This window comes from Convolutriloba macropyga, chromosome 10 (assembly GCF_964194025.1).
Source record: "Convolutriloba macropyga chromosome 10, txConMacr16.3, whole genome shotgun sequence".
Lineage (NCBI taxonomy): Eukaryota > Metazoa > Xenacoelomorpha > Acoela > Convolutidae > Convolutriloba > Convolutriloba macropyga.
The window spans coordinates 1,585,310-1,600,717 of record NC_134477.1 but is presented as its reverse complement, the minus strand read 5'-3'; the positions used below and the strand labels follow the sequence as shown (position 1 = coordinate 1,600,717).

The following is a 15,408-nucleotide window of genomic DNA, read 5'->3' as shown; positions in this document are numbered from 1 at the left end:
GTTAACTATCTCCCCCACAGAAGTGTGGGTTGTGCTGATAAATTTATTGCTTTATATACAAAACACATGTACTGGTTATCTTTGTTCGCAAGTAGGTTCTGGTGGTTTATAGAGGTATGGTCTTTTTTGTTAACTTTTATCTAAAAATGAAAACAAGTACAAAATTCTTTCCCAACATGTGTTTCGCAAGGTTCCCCTTATCTAAGACCAAACAAAAGATTGGAGCATACCTTTCAGTCACGCCTACTTGCATAATACAGCTCTTTGTTTATAGCATGTGATTAGCCGAACGGTGGTTCCTTTACAGAGGAATTTGGGGTCACATCTGTTTTGTTTTAGTTTTATGTAAATTTTGTGTGGTCTCTACACTATACTATCTAGGGTCACATCTGTTCTAAATCAACTTGTAAAATACATGGGTCCCTACACTATTAATAATTAATTCTCTCCAACACAGAAGTGTGGGGTTGTGTTGATAAATTTATTGCTTAATATACAAAACCCATGTACTTGTTATCTCTGTTCGCAAGTAGGTTCTGGTGGTTTATAAAGGTATGGTTTTAATTAACTATTATCTAAAGTCACATACGTATAAAAGTCTAAAATGAACAGTCTCAAGTACGCCGTGGGGCGTATTTGAGATTGTATTTACCAATCACTTGGATTAAATCAAAAATATGACGACACTGGTTTGATCCCAACTTGCCGCCCCTCCTAACTTCGTAGTTATTTACATTTAGAGCAGGTGATAAAACAAGTTGCCTACCATGCCTTTTACTTCTTCAAAAGACACACAGTTTGGAGATTTCTATTTCGACATTTCCCAAACTGAAAAGCGTTTGGTCAGGGCAACTTTAAAAACTTAGGAAAGAACCGGAACATATGTGTTTCTAAAGTTGTTCAAGAAAGCGGCCGAGGATTACGAGTTTGAACAGAGAATTTCTCTAACTCTAGAAGAGTTTGGAAATTTAGTCAAAAAAGCAGAAAAAATACGTGAAGCTGCTGCAACGCAAGATTCAAAACCACCCCCAGCAAAGAAGCAGAAATTTGATCAGTGTAGTAGAGATGGTGGAAGCAATGTTTGAGCGATCTCCCAACTATTTCAAACAATTTAAAAAGCAGTTCAAGTTTTTAATTGCCGATGAAAAGCCAAACTTAACAGCTTCGAATAACTATGCTGTGTGTCCTCATTTTGAGTCTGAATTTTGTCAGTTACCAACTAACCATTTTCACGTTCTGATTGAGAGTGCAATCGATGTTGAGACCATGAAGCCAATCAAATTTTTTGCAGTTCCCTGTCTCTTCGCTACCTTCAGACACTTATTTTCAACCTCAACAAGTCTGGAATTTAAAGGAGATACATTTTCAAAATTACAGCTTGCCGTTGACTTTAATAACAAATCTGGAGAGAAAACGGATACAGCAAATGTACGCAAGCGACTTCCACCCTTGGCAACAGCGGCAACCAAACTATCAAAATCTACAGCGGTCACTAGTGGAATCTCAAAAACATTGGCGAGATTTACCTCAATTTTACCACAGAAAACAATTCACAATTTTGTGTTCTACAATTTCTTCAAAAACACAAACTGATCAATTTAGTAGTGAATCTTTAAAAAGAATGGAATCAATTTTGAGTGGTCCTCATTCTGGTGCTTTTTGTCAGATTATGGATATATTTATGAGTGGTTTTGGAAAACTAAACATTGATTCTGATTTACTATTTGTTCGTCTTGTATATGAAGAAAAAATTCAGTTTTAAAAAAATTTATTTCACAATATTAGTTTTGTTAGAGCATCATGTGAAATGCAAAGCGAATCAATTGAAAATCACAAATTGTAATTTATGGTTTAGTTTAATGATTTACAAATTGTCTATCATCAAATATTAAATGAGCAATAAAAATACAAAAGAGTCCACACAATTCTGAGTTTTGACCTTGAATTGGTTGGTTTTCAAGTAATTGGTGAAACTGTACATTATTTTTTGCAAGTCGTTGATAAATATTCTTGTAAGAAGACAAGGATCGTCCAAGGGGATCAGTAAACAGAAGATGGTAATTCTTTTTACATATGAGGAGCCAGTGCGTGCCAGGACTTTGAGATTTTGACGCGTTTACTATTAAAAAAGTGTTTGATTTCAATTTTGAAGGAAAATTGTCTGCTGCAAATACACCTCGAAATTTTGTGAAATAGTTTTTGACATCTCTGAATTAAACCATTAATATCATCTTCGTCCATCATCAGTTTGTTAGAATATGATTTTTTGACACTCGTCGCGCAGTATCAACAAAAGTTGTACTAGCTTTTTCTCCAATAATAAAAACTTCAATGTTGTTCGGTAACGCTTCTGAAAACTTCAATTCGATAAATATGGAAGTTTGTTAGCTCCGGGTGTCTAAAATCATGAGAAGCTTGTTGGGTGCTAGTCAGATCAAATACCATTATAAAATCGTTGGGATAGTCTGACAGACTTATTCCATGCCCATTATCAATATAGGCTAAATCGGATTTTGTATTAAAATAAAGGCGTTTGTTATCATTTGTAGATATTGGGCTATCAGCCACTGGTAACCCGTTGCGATAACTAAATATCTGTTCCAAGTCAAATTTTTGAAAATGAAAAGGATTTTGCATATTGTTGCCCAAAAAAGCTTCGTTCGTATTGAGACAAATTGAGGGTCTTCGGATTGGCTCTCGTGCAAAAATGTCCTCTTGCTTCCAACTATGCAGACCAGTTGAAGCCAAAAACGTCTTTGTCAAAGTTTCAAAGTAGGGATAGGCAGCAGGGCTAGTGAGCAAGGTTTTTTCAATGGCAGACACGACCTCGTCATTCAATGTCATCTTGGGAATGTACAAATTAGCTTCAACAATTTTCACCTTGTAATGTTTTGCAGCATCATCCGAAATGATAACAAAATCATCAATAGATCTTCTGAATGCAATACGAAGAGTTACACCACTGAGCAGATGTTTATCACATGTGAAAAGGTCTACCGCTACTTTACCATGAAAAGTGCATTCTGCTGACTCTCTGACAGAGTTTTTTCTTCGAGCATTTTCACCTGCTTTTATTGCAGATGGATCTTCTTCGTAAGAATAGCCTTGACATGCCAACCAAGTGTTCTTTGCGTCTTTGTTATGTGAGAACTCAGTTTCTTTAATACTCTTGTGTGCGTAATTTCCTTTGGCGTTAGAGATTTTCAACCCGTTGGCTGACACTGTGCAGTCAGAGAAAAGTGAATGTAGCACATTATTGCAAAAGTAAGGAGCATCGGTTTTAGCAGTGTCAGCAGTAGCTGCCCCGTCATATTTGAGATCAGCTCCCGAAGACTGAACAATTTTGCATTTGACTTCCAAAAAAAATTTTTTGTAAATCAATAAAGTTGTTACGGTCACCAGTTACCTCGAACTCTAACATGGGTCCATCAGGACTATAAACAGGTCCCAATTTTGACAAAAACTTTCATCGAAAGTCACCAAGAACGCCGGCTTCTCAAAAAGATCCAAAGAGCTATGGGTTGCTTCGTTTGGTAACAGGTTAGCGATCATATTTAACTTGAGAAAAGAAATCAGACCGACTTCTTTTTGGAACTTTTTGTTTTGAAAAGACCAACTTTTGTTTGGTTAATCTTTTTCTTGGTGATTTTTTTGAGCGACTCCTAATCGTTTTTCTTTGTTGCCGAAATCTTGCTCCCCCTGTTTATATTTTAACAGTGTTGCTTATAGTATTTTTGAGTGCCTGTTTGGGTGATTTTTTACTGCTGACAACTTCTAGCAGCTCTGGAACACTTTGCTTTAAAAGTTCTTTTCCAATACGTTTTGCAGTAGGAAGAATGAAACGTCGAGCTAGGGGCAAAGCGACCCGCCCAATTCCCGCAGCTAATGCACCAAAACCACTGCCTCTTTGCCGGTAGTAGCCAGAGAAATGTGGTAAGGATGTTGCTTGGTTAGCGTAATAAGAGTCCATGCTAATTGGAAAATTTTTTGAACTGAAGGGTTAAAATGACTTTACCGGTTCCCGAAAAGGGAACCAATTCTCTCGTTTCTGTGCGAAGCTCAACCGATATTGATTGAATGGTGTTTGATAAGAGTTTTTTGTAATCTAAATTGGAAAAAACACTTCGATGAGTTGGTTCAAGCTCGCAGACACTACCGTTTTTCAGAAGTTGTTTTGAATCAATGACTCGAAGCAAGGGGTCTTTTGTATCACCGACGCACTGGTACTCAATAATATTCGTATATATAAAAATTAAGTGCTTTCCCGAGCAAAGATCAACGGGAAATTCTCCATAGTATGCTGCCGTTTCATCACTCTTCATTAGTCTGTTTGATGTCGCGCTTTTCATTTTGTACCCTATTTGTACTCCACTGCCATCTGGAATGCCCGAAAAACCAATAATGCTGGGAATTTCTTTACTTGGAAAAGTAATTCCTTCATTTTTACCCATCAAAACTTCAAACTTTCCAGTTTTCTTGATCTCTCTGAATGAAAAGTTTGGTAGTCCAACAGTTCGTTTGATAGTAGTTAGTATGTCAACAACTGAATTATAAGTTCCTGTCATGATAGACAATTTTTCACCGTTAAACGGACGAGAGATCACATTGGCTTCGGTAGCCCTTTTCTGGCTGTCTTCGTACCCTTTTAAGCTATATACTACCATGTCTCCATTTACAATATGCTCAATTTTTGTGGGGAAAATGATCTCACTGAGAGCTACTCTCCAGTCACCAGCGAGTTGAATTTCATCATTGAAAAAGTTTCAAAATGAACTGAGAGTGTTAGAGTCAAAAATTTCCATTGAAGCAGATGAAATAACATGCACAGTGAATTCATCGGTGAAACGGTTTTCACTCATTTTTTTCTACACGAACAAGTTTTAACTCTGGTTGATAAAAATTACCTTCAATTTTTTCACCGTTTGCATCAATAAGTGAATACGTTTGCGGATTGAAGGTTGCTAAGCTTTCTACTTCAAAAAATTCGTCGGTGAAAAATTGTTTATACCCTTTCCTGAAGGCGTCGTCTTTTTTGACAATTCTAGCAAAATCTCTAACGTAAAATTTGGGTCTCTGAAACTTGATTGTTTGAGCGTTCAACGAGACAAGTCGTGGAACATCCTTTTTAGTGACTTTATTTGGAGCAAGTTTGGTTACTCGGTTGACTCGTGAATTAATTGTTTTCACAAATTGATCCAGTTTATCTATGTAGGAGTATGTCCACTTTTCTTCAAGGTACCTGTAGATAATGTTTTTAGTGACCGAAAGTTCCGCTCTGCGAATGCAGACTTTTTTTCACTAAAAGTGCTGTATAAATGAATTCTTCGTTTGTTGCATAAGGTTTTGAAGGCTCCAAGATATTCTGTACCATCATCAACTCACACTTTTTGTGGTTGCTTGTTTTTTATCATTTTTTTAAAGGCCGAGGCAGTTTCCGTTGCATACTTTGTTTTTAAGGGCTCCACACGGAGGTATCTGGAAAGACAGTCGACCGCAACCAATAAATATTTAACATTTCTGTTGTATTTTGCTAGTTTATCCACAAAAGCCAAATTTCAACGGACCAAATTTCATTGATGTCTTTTACCATTACTTTAAGTCTGGGAAATCGTAAACGAATTGGGCGATATTTTGTAAAAGATGACTTGGTTTCCAAGTATGTCTTAACTTTAGCAAATGATAATTTGCTTTGGGTTTTTAATCGCTTTGGGTTTCCAAACGATGCAAGTCCATTCAAATAAAGTGGGTCCAACGTTTTTTTCTCAGAAGAAGTAAGACCATTTTTGCTGTTTGGTCTCTCCTTCTGCCGTCTTTTTTCTTGTGCCCGTTTTTCTTTGGTTGGTAACTTGATAACCGCTTCCTGATTGTCCTCGTGAGCTTGCAAAATTTTCTTCTTCACTTTCGGATGCTTCCAAGATCTGTTTGGCATAGGTATTCGAAACTAAATGAGGTGGAAGATCGAGAGCTAATAATGCTCGAGAATATATTTGAATGTCAATTTTTTTTGTTGACTGCTGTGTGTTGTACAAAAAAGTTGACGCTTTTAAGCCAAGTGGTTGGTTATCATTATGAATGATACCACCTGGATCTTCAGTGGATATTGTCGGGGATCCTAATATCTTGTTGAGAATGATTTCTGCTCTTCCGATTTTATTTTTCTCCATCACTCCCAAATCTCTCATTATTGACTGAAACGTTGTAGTTGTACCTTTTTTGACAATAGGTTCAATTTCACTGTCATCACTCATCGGCTCCTCTTTTTCCTCATGATCTGTTTCAACATTTATGCTGGGTTCTGTCTGGACTGCTCCATCCTCTTTTTCACTTTTTTCCGGATTTTGTAACATGTTTCTTTGAATTAGAGGCAATTGCGTGGCTTTCTGTTTGTAGACAGGATTGTCAAAACTTTCACTTTTTGCCGGTTGTGTTGACATGAACATTCTTTTGGGAATTAAGATAAATTCTTCATTATACATTATCACTTCCTCAGATGAAGGTAACACGAGAGAGCAATACCTTTCAAAAGAACCGTGTTTTTAGCAAAAATCTGCCTTTTATTTTTTAAACTTGTTTGTTTAGATAAAAGTTTTTTAAATGAATTTTCATGGCCTTTTATTAATGTTTTCTTGGCGGGAACGTTACCGTTGACAACATTAAGCAAACACTCGCAAAGAAAGTTAATATAACTGTTTGGTGCCGACTTGATTAGTACTTTTGACTTTATGTCCGATGTCTCTAACATTCGCCGCAGCACACAAAGCTCTTTCTCTCTCATTACTCAAATTGGTTATAACAGCTTTAGCTGGGGGAAGGTAAAAAACGGATGGTCCTGGTGGAACAATATTGGAGCAGTAACGTAAAACGTCCGATGTTTTTGGATCCAGATCGATCACTAAATGACCAAAGGGTTGTTTGGTTGCTAGCTCGTAGCTATCTTTCAAAAATTGCGTGTTATTAAGCTGTCGACCAATTAAACCAATCTGTTGAATGTCACGGGGTGATTTAAATAAAATGATGTGTGTTGTATTAAGATCAATAGTTCGTGACCATTTACTTTGTTGAAATAAATTGTGTTTTAAGTAAATTACACTAATGTTTTTGTGACGTCATGCTGTAGCCAATTTCGAAAACTCTTTGTCATTAAAAATCTCTTCACATGAATCGTTAAACACCAACAGACAGTTTTCGGGCTCCGATATTAAATCGAAGCTTGAAAATTTGGTAAACTGTGTGTTTAATTTTGGCTCTAGTGACTTTAATTTGGGTTGTTCATGTTGGTAGAAATAAAAAATCGAGAGGAACTTTGGAGAAAAAGTGTTCTCGAGTAACATTCTGAAAATAAGCTCTGTTTTTCCAAAACATGACGGACCGCAAACAGTCATAAACAACCGGTCAGTTGTTGAAATGATTTTGTTCATAATTTTGGGTTGAGAAGAGCTTATACAACTGTACAAGAAAGAAGAGAAAACCAAAAAGTAGACTCTTCACATTCAAGCTGGAAAAACACAGGTTTTACCAGAGAAACTATTATGAGAAAAATTATAATAAAAACTTGTGTAAAATAAACAACTTCTGATCGTGGTATCCTTGAATTACAAAACCTCCATGGTCGTCTTTCATGGTGATTATCATCAAACACCAAGTCAGTTATTGCCCCGCCTGTATCTAACTGATCCTCTGCTTTACTCATTTCAAAATAAGTTTTTTAAAAAAAGAGGTAAATTTGGTTATTTCATTATATAAATTTCATAAGATACAAATTGTGAGTTTTGATTATCATTGATAAAACTAATGGTGTAGTTCGCATTTACTCTGTCAGTTTTTTCTCTGAAAACAATTGACTGTACGTTGTTCTTTTCAATTCTTCGTCTTATTTCAGCTGGAAGGCTCTTATCGTTCAGTGACATCAGAACTGGTTCTGCACGCTTGAGCATAGGTAAAGGGGTTAGTTTCAGCTTTCGCATTTTCTCTTTCAAAGACATGGTACAATTGAAAGTACTCCAAAAGTGAAAGGTATTTCATGAAGGCTTCTATTTCAGCTCCAGTACAGACAATTTGCTGTTTCCTCAGTACAGTTTGACCACGACTGTCAAATTTTTCCTCTTTGACAAATGTAGCTGTTAATTGATTTTCATCCGCTATACAACTGTAAACCACTAAATTTGGGGACAAGCTCACTTGAAGTAGAGACGATGCTGCTTTCTCGGACCGTCGATTCATTCGTTAGCCACAGGTATAAATGTGAAGCTTTTTTTCTTGCACAGTGTTGATTTCTTTGCCGCTTAGGACAGCTTAAAACATGTAAAGTACAAATTGTTGTCTCATGAAAAAATTTCAAATTTTCAATTTTTGGACATAATAAAATCTCTAAATTGATAACGTCCTTTTTGAGAAGTTTCTGAATAGTTTCTGTTTTTTTCTGTTCCCTTCGCATACAAAGTTGCCAAGGGAAATCGAAGTGCTATGCTATCAAAAATTTGTTGCAAATAACAATATGGATAATCTCCACTCTCTCAATTCAAACCATGGAGATATTTTGACACCCAACTGTATGATCGTCTCTCACTCGTGGACAGTATGTTGAATGAAGTTGGGGGTAAAAATGACACAGTATCGCAATAATTTTCTGTCGAAACAGCTAGTTCTTTGATAATAAAACCAGACTTTTTATGTCGAAAGCCTTCAAAATCAAGATCAACTGGTCTTGATTTCAACATTCCAGCAAACAGAATAAATTGCTTTTAAAAATCTTTATATATAGACAGAAGGCAAGTCCTGTCACGTGACCAAGATACTCGTTTGTCACTGGACACGGTAGGACATACGAATAGCCCGGCCCTTTTTCACTATATTCAAAGACAAAACCTGAAGCGTCGTGAAGTATAGCATGCAACCTCAAAATTTTGTAAGACTTGAAATACTTGTCCATAGACGAATTATCAATACCAATCAGTCCACCATAGGGTCTCATTTTCATCGCAATATCCAAATCAAGGTCAGGATCCAAGTACTGACATGTTGCCAAGAAATAAAGAAACCTTTCACCGTATTGAAAATAATCCTTTTTCAATTCCTTGTAAATTTCGTGAATAGCTTTCAAATCAACCGTCGCTAGGGTTGTCATGGCGGAAAAATGAGGTTCAAGGCCGCCTAATCCCCTTAATCCCTTTCCGTCTAGGATAACCCCCTATTATCCCATGTTTAAGTATCCTAGGATAACCCCCCTCTGTTGAGACAGTATTTACTGACTACTCCCCCCCCCTCCTTGCTCAGCTGTAATAATCATAAGGATTCTCAGATATAGAGACTGAAGCGACCGCTAATAACAATGTTTCCTATTTCCCAAAGTACGCTCCTCTTTAAGCTCTCAGCTCATTTCAAACGTGCACCAAAGTTTCAATAGGTGGTAAATTTGATGACACGAAAATATGCGCATATGTCGATTCAATTTCAAGGTCATTTAATCGGCGGTTATCTTATATTCGCTAACGCATATTGAAAAGTTGCCGATTAACCTAAAATTTTCATTGTATTGCCTCAAATTGTCCATAGTTTCACAAGATCGAGCGCAAAAGTGGCTTCTATCTTATGATATACTCTTCCAAAGAAGTTCAGCGAGTTTCTAATACAAAAAGAAATTTTGAGCATTTCCCAATTCAAAAGCTCATTTTATCATTTTTCAACGTGTGCAATGTTTTTCTGCAATTTTGTTGCGTTAAAATTGAACCACATAAAATGCTGACACCTGGAGGGTACAGAGATTCTAGTTATTCAGTTTCGATACTCCAACTAGGAAAAGTTTGAAAATTGGAGCTAAATGATTGTTTCAAAGGCCTCAATGCAGTTCTCATAATTCTCAGCAAACTCTTGAGCTCTTTCGACAGATTTGTGACTCACGTGCTGTGATTTTTGAAAGTGTAGATTCAAACTACAAATCTTATCGACTGAATTGAAAATAACCTTTCGGCAGTACTACTGAATGAAATAATTTCGAGTTTTGTTATGAAATTGCACTTGCCTTGGGACTTATCTTTGCTCATTGTATTTTATAAAATAATCATGAGTTCATCTCTTATCGAAAAACGTCTCTAATAAACCTTGCCCTCATGTTTTTACAGACTTTAATATATAACCAGTTTTTCAATGTTACAGCTCAAATCAAAACACATGTGAGTTGATGTGAAACAAAAAGTGTTTTATTTCTGGGCGTGAAAAAAATTTTTGTAGAAAAATGACCAAAGAACCCGAGGACAAAAATGTTTTTTTTAATTATTTTGAGATGCGAGAATTCTTTAAGAGAGCAACTTAATAAGATAAATTTGACGAAAACAGCAATCATTTTATTCTGATTATTAATTACTACCTTAATTCAGGCCAAATTTTTTCAAGGTTTGTGCCGCAATCAATAATAAAAATGGGTGGAAGTGAATAAAAGCCTTTGTTTGTGAGTTTGCATGGTATTTTTTATTGATATATGACCAACAGAAAAAGATTCGAGAAACCGCAGACATAAATGTTTGTTTAAATTCGAAAAACCCAGAAGAGAGCATTTCAAAAATGTAATGTTGAGAAAAAGAGCAACCAATTAATTCTGACTCAGTTCAATGAGGCCAAAAACTAGGTTTAGCGATGTAGTAGGTTGATAATTTGCAATTAGAGAGAGAGAGAGAGCAGAGGAAAAAAGGTTCAAAATATTTTTCCGAAAATTAACAAAAGTTCGTCTGATTTGAAATCATCAATTCTGCATTTCTAATGAATCAAATAATTCAGAGCTAAGTCATGAGATTGAATTTGGCTTGAGAACTATCTTTGTTCATTGTACTTTAGAAAACATTTATGAGTTCCTTTTATGTCGAAAAGCGTATTTGATCCACTCTGCCCTCATTTGTTTACGGACTTTTACATATCACAATTTAATTATATATTTGTTCCGAAATCAATATTAAAAAAGCGCTCAAAAGAAATAAAAACTTTTCTTTTTGGTTTGAAACGTATTTTGTTGACATATGTCTAACAGAACGGATTCGAGAATCCGAGGGCAAAAACATTCGTTTGAATGCGTTAAGTCTTGAAAGAGCAACTTAAAAATATAATGTTCAGAAAGGAGCAATCACAACACTTGATTACTTATTACGCCTCTCAATTTCAGTGAAAAATTATTGCTATATTTTACCATGATCTTGGCGAGTTTAATCAAGAAATTTTCTTGATACAGCTTGATGTACAAAGAATTTTTGTCCTATCAAGAACTTGGTAAGAAACTCCGTGTTTTATCAAGGCTGTCAAGATCTTGCATGTCCTGGCAAGGTGTATCAAGTTTCGTTTCACGGGTGTCAAATTTAGTCACTGAGAGACGCTTACTGGGAGGCTAATTTTGAATCAAATTCTTTGCTCTACCGTTTCCTTATGATAAAAACAAAAAAAAACGAACAGGATTCGAACTGTAGTTTGTTACGAAGATCTTGTCCTTGATAAACGGATCAGAATTCTTGGAATATAAAAGTGACTTTTGATGTTAAAAGAGATTGATGACAACTGTTTGCATGTTTCAGATCGAAGAGGGCGAGAAACTTGATTTGAAGTGAGTGGAGAAACAAGAGAATGTCACATGCGGTTATCTGCTGTGAAATGGTGTTTTTTGTTCGTCAAATTATATCAGAAAAATTTCAATTCAATTGGAAGCCAGAAAATATTTTTCGCACAGCCTCTAGCCAAAATGTGGGCAGCTATATATTTGGTAAAATCTTTTTTCTTGTCATAGAGCTATTGGTCCTAAAGGCCTTACATATCCTGTTTTACTAGTCGATTCACCGAAATTTGAAAATAAAGTTGTGAAATTTAAAGATTGAAGCTAGAAATTGGAAAGAAGAAAACTTGAAAGTTTGAAATTTGAAATAAGAGAAAATCATTGATTTTAGACAAATGCTTGAAGATGATTGTCAATAGCACCCCGCAAAAATGAGTGAACAGATACGACAAAATTTCAGGAAAAATGTTCAGCGTTGTATGTACTTGAAAAATCATATGGCTTAGATACATTATAAGGTAGCTAATCGAGCTTCTCAAATAGTATTAATCCAAAACAATTAGCAATGATACAAATTCTTATCAGACATCTTTTTACGAGTATGCAGTTCTGATTAAAATTTTTTCTGAATAAGTACGTTCATTTTTTAATCGGCTGGTTTCACTCCACGAGTCCCAAGTAATTCCCCAGTGTTCACCGAATTTTATCGTGTAAGATGTGAACAATTTCTGACAAATTCATCTTACTAATAGCCTGGAGGGGGATGAATCGTCTTATTAGATCTGATAGGACGTTTGTCAGGTCTTACACGGTAAAAAAACTCCTGTCATAAGATCTTACAAGTTTCAATTGAGAAGTTAACCGATTATTTTTTTATTTTCATAGGAACTTCACTACGTTATACGGCATTATTGATATCATTGAACCATGTGCTTTTATCGTGTAAGACCTGATAATTGATTTATTATCATAAAAGATCTGATAAGTATGATATCAGGTCTTACACGATTAAAGTTCACGTAGGTAAAATTTTTATGGTGTAAGACCAGATAAGATCGTACAAGATAAAGATTTTTCATCAGCGTCTTATCAGATCACACTCGATAATAATTCGTGAATTACTGTTGTGACAACAATTCAATTTTTTTAAAACAAATTTTCAATTCAAGATTACAAGGACTGGGAATTGGTAATCATAAATTAATATCTAAAGTAATTAATTTTTTTGAATGGTTTTGTTTCCTGCAGCAAATGCTGTTTGATCCCATCACTATTTAGTGGCAGAGCAAACTACATGCTCAATTGTTTTTGTTCAATCATTCGGAGTTTAATGGTTTAGCTAGAAAGACTCTCAAGAGATGAACATTAAACCAGTTTTTAAATTTAAGAGTCATCTACAAGGAGGAGTTATCAATGTTCAACATTTTCAATTCCACAATATTTTTGTTGACTCTTACGGCAATTTTTACAATAACCTATACTCACCTATGTTACTGTTTTGAGCACAGATAATTTCTTAAATGGGACGCAAGTTGTTTATAAAGGAAAATAAATGAAATTCCAATTCTGACGAAACTTTTAAAATTTTGTTGTCGTTCCCTTTCATTTCATTAGTTAAGGACTTCTGTGCCACCTGAGTTTACTAACTCAAAAACCAAATTGAATGCGCTTCAAGGCCAATTCAAGCATTAAAGCTAGAATATCATGAAGAGTGAAAGTTAATGCTACATTCTACTGAAGCCATACGGATTTGTTCACTTTGTTCAACACTTATATTTAGCAAATAATAATAGTCACACATGACGTTAAACTGAAACTTAAGTTCGAACTACGCTATTATTGCCACGTGTTCAAGTGTTCACGACCACACAAATTTAGCTCAAACGGAGCGAAAGATATCCAACTTGGTAAGCCAGATTAGATGAAATTTGCAATAGTGTTTTCAGAGTATTCAGAAAATCTTACGACTTAGTGAGCTACAACCAATCAGAGATGCAATTTTGACAAGTACGGCAGTATAAAATGAGCTTGGAAAACTACCAAAAATCAGTTGAAACTCGTTAATTTTGTCTTATTAAACTGGCATACAGTGCGTATTGAAGCAAACTTTCTTAAGCGGTATATTACTTGCTATCGTATCTTGTTCCTGTAGATCATATTAGTGGCTGTATAGTTTTAACTTTACTTTGACATGTGAAAAGAGAATTAACTTTGATATTCTTAAATTTTTCTTTCTGAGGAACGAAGTTCCTAAGTAAGAGAAACTGTGTGTAAAGCATAAAATCAGTTTCTCTTACTGGCTTTAAAGAAGCCTACTTTAGTTTAATATTGGTTATATTGAAACCAATAGAGAAACTTGCTTACATTAAAGTTAGAAAATTTGTTATTGTTGATGAGATACACTTGCAGTTTTTCCGACTGATTTTGCAATCTTTGTGATAGAAAGCTGAAACTTTGCAGAAGAGTAGCCATATCATAGATCTACTATTTTTTGGTTTTAGAATTCTTAAATTCAGTTCATAAATTGAGTTATTAACAAAAACTCAAGCAGAAATTTGGTTGTTTCATTTTGAATTGATTTGTTAATCTGAGAGTTTTCGCAACTGGAGAGTGTTCCAACAACTGGAGAGTCTTCTCAAAGCAATTCAGGTAAAACCTCACTACTCAACAGACCTGATAAGTTTCTCAGTTATTGATTCGAACTTTGTGAATGTGCTCAAAGAGTACAAGCAGATTAGTGATCTGCAACCAAGGTCGACACTGTATATGGCTGTAGACAAACTACCCCAAGGTCTCAAAGAGAATTAGTGGTTCTATGTTGATGATAATGATGAAGGTTGGCCTGATTTGAATTTGTTTGAAAAATGGCTATCTAGGATCGCGTTCGTCCACGAAGGGTTTTCAGCTTTCAAGTGAGAGCGAAGAGAAAAAGACCGAAGAGGTACAAATATAGACAAACTGTTCTCGAAAACATCGAACTTCAGTGCAAGTTCGAACGTTTAAGAAACAACCCAAATGCAAGTGATCACTGTCCGCTAGCCGATGGCACTCATAAATTATGGAACTGTCCACTTTTCAGGAACATGAGTGTGAATGATCGGGACGCAGCAGGGTGGAAGCAACGCTGATGTTACGGATGTCTAGGCAAAGGACATTCATTCAAAGGTTGTACAGTCAATCCGTGCAGTATTAATGGATGCATCAAGAAGCACAACCGATTGCTACACTCAGAAAACCAAATGGATGAGGGCAATCACGCAGTCAACGTAAGCGCAGCAACAATCAACAAGAGTAACGAAGTTACTAGCTTTCTTCAGATAGTTTCTTCACCGCTCTTTCTCAATACAGAGCGGTGGCAACAGGCTGAACACATATGCTTTCCTCGATAGTAGATCAACGGTTTCATTCATTGATCGAAGTGTACAAGAGAAGATACGGGCCCAAGGCGCCGATGTGACGCTCAACATAGCTGGCATACATGGAACAAGGGACATGAAGACAGAAAGGGTTCCTCTCAAAATTAAGGGACTACATTCAAAGGTGCATTCAATCGAAGCGTTTGCACACCCGTCAATGTCCTTGGCAAACAAACTACATCTACAACAAGCTGAAGTAAAGCTTCAACCATCTGAGTGTTCTACCCTAACAAAAGCTTCAATTTGATGGAAGTTGGCATCATCCTTGGTCAAGATGCTTATGAGCTACAACGCCCTTTGGACTACAAAATAGGAACCCGAAGTGAACCTTTCATCGTTTTTACAGAGCTAGGATGGGGAGTCAGTGGACCCATGAGGAGCAAAAAAAAGAAGACTAAATGTTTGTCATTTCGCCTTCACTGAAGATGTGAAAGTGGTTGAGAATATTCAAACCTGGTGGGACAT

General features: G+C 35.9%; 1 protein-coding gene across 1 annotated transcript in view; it reads left to right on the top strand.

The window, feature by feature from the left end:
• LOC142348606 (uncharacterized) overlaps positions 1-11,690 on the top strand; it is a 31,287-nt gene extending 19,597 nt beyond the window's left edge. Inside the window, exon 4 of the mRNA XM_075400006.1 lies at positions 11,553-11,690. Within this exon, the coding sequence (XP_075256121.1) occupies positions 11,553-11,585 (33 nt within the window). The 3' untranslated portion in view covers positions 11,586-11,690. The remainder of the gene's footprint in view (positions 1-11,552) is intronic.
• The last annotated feature ends 3,718 nt before the right edge of the window (positions 11,691-15,408 follow it).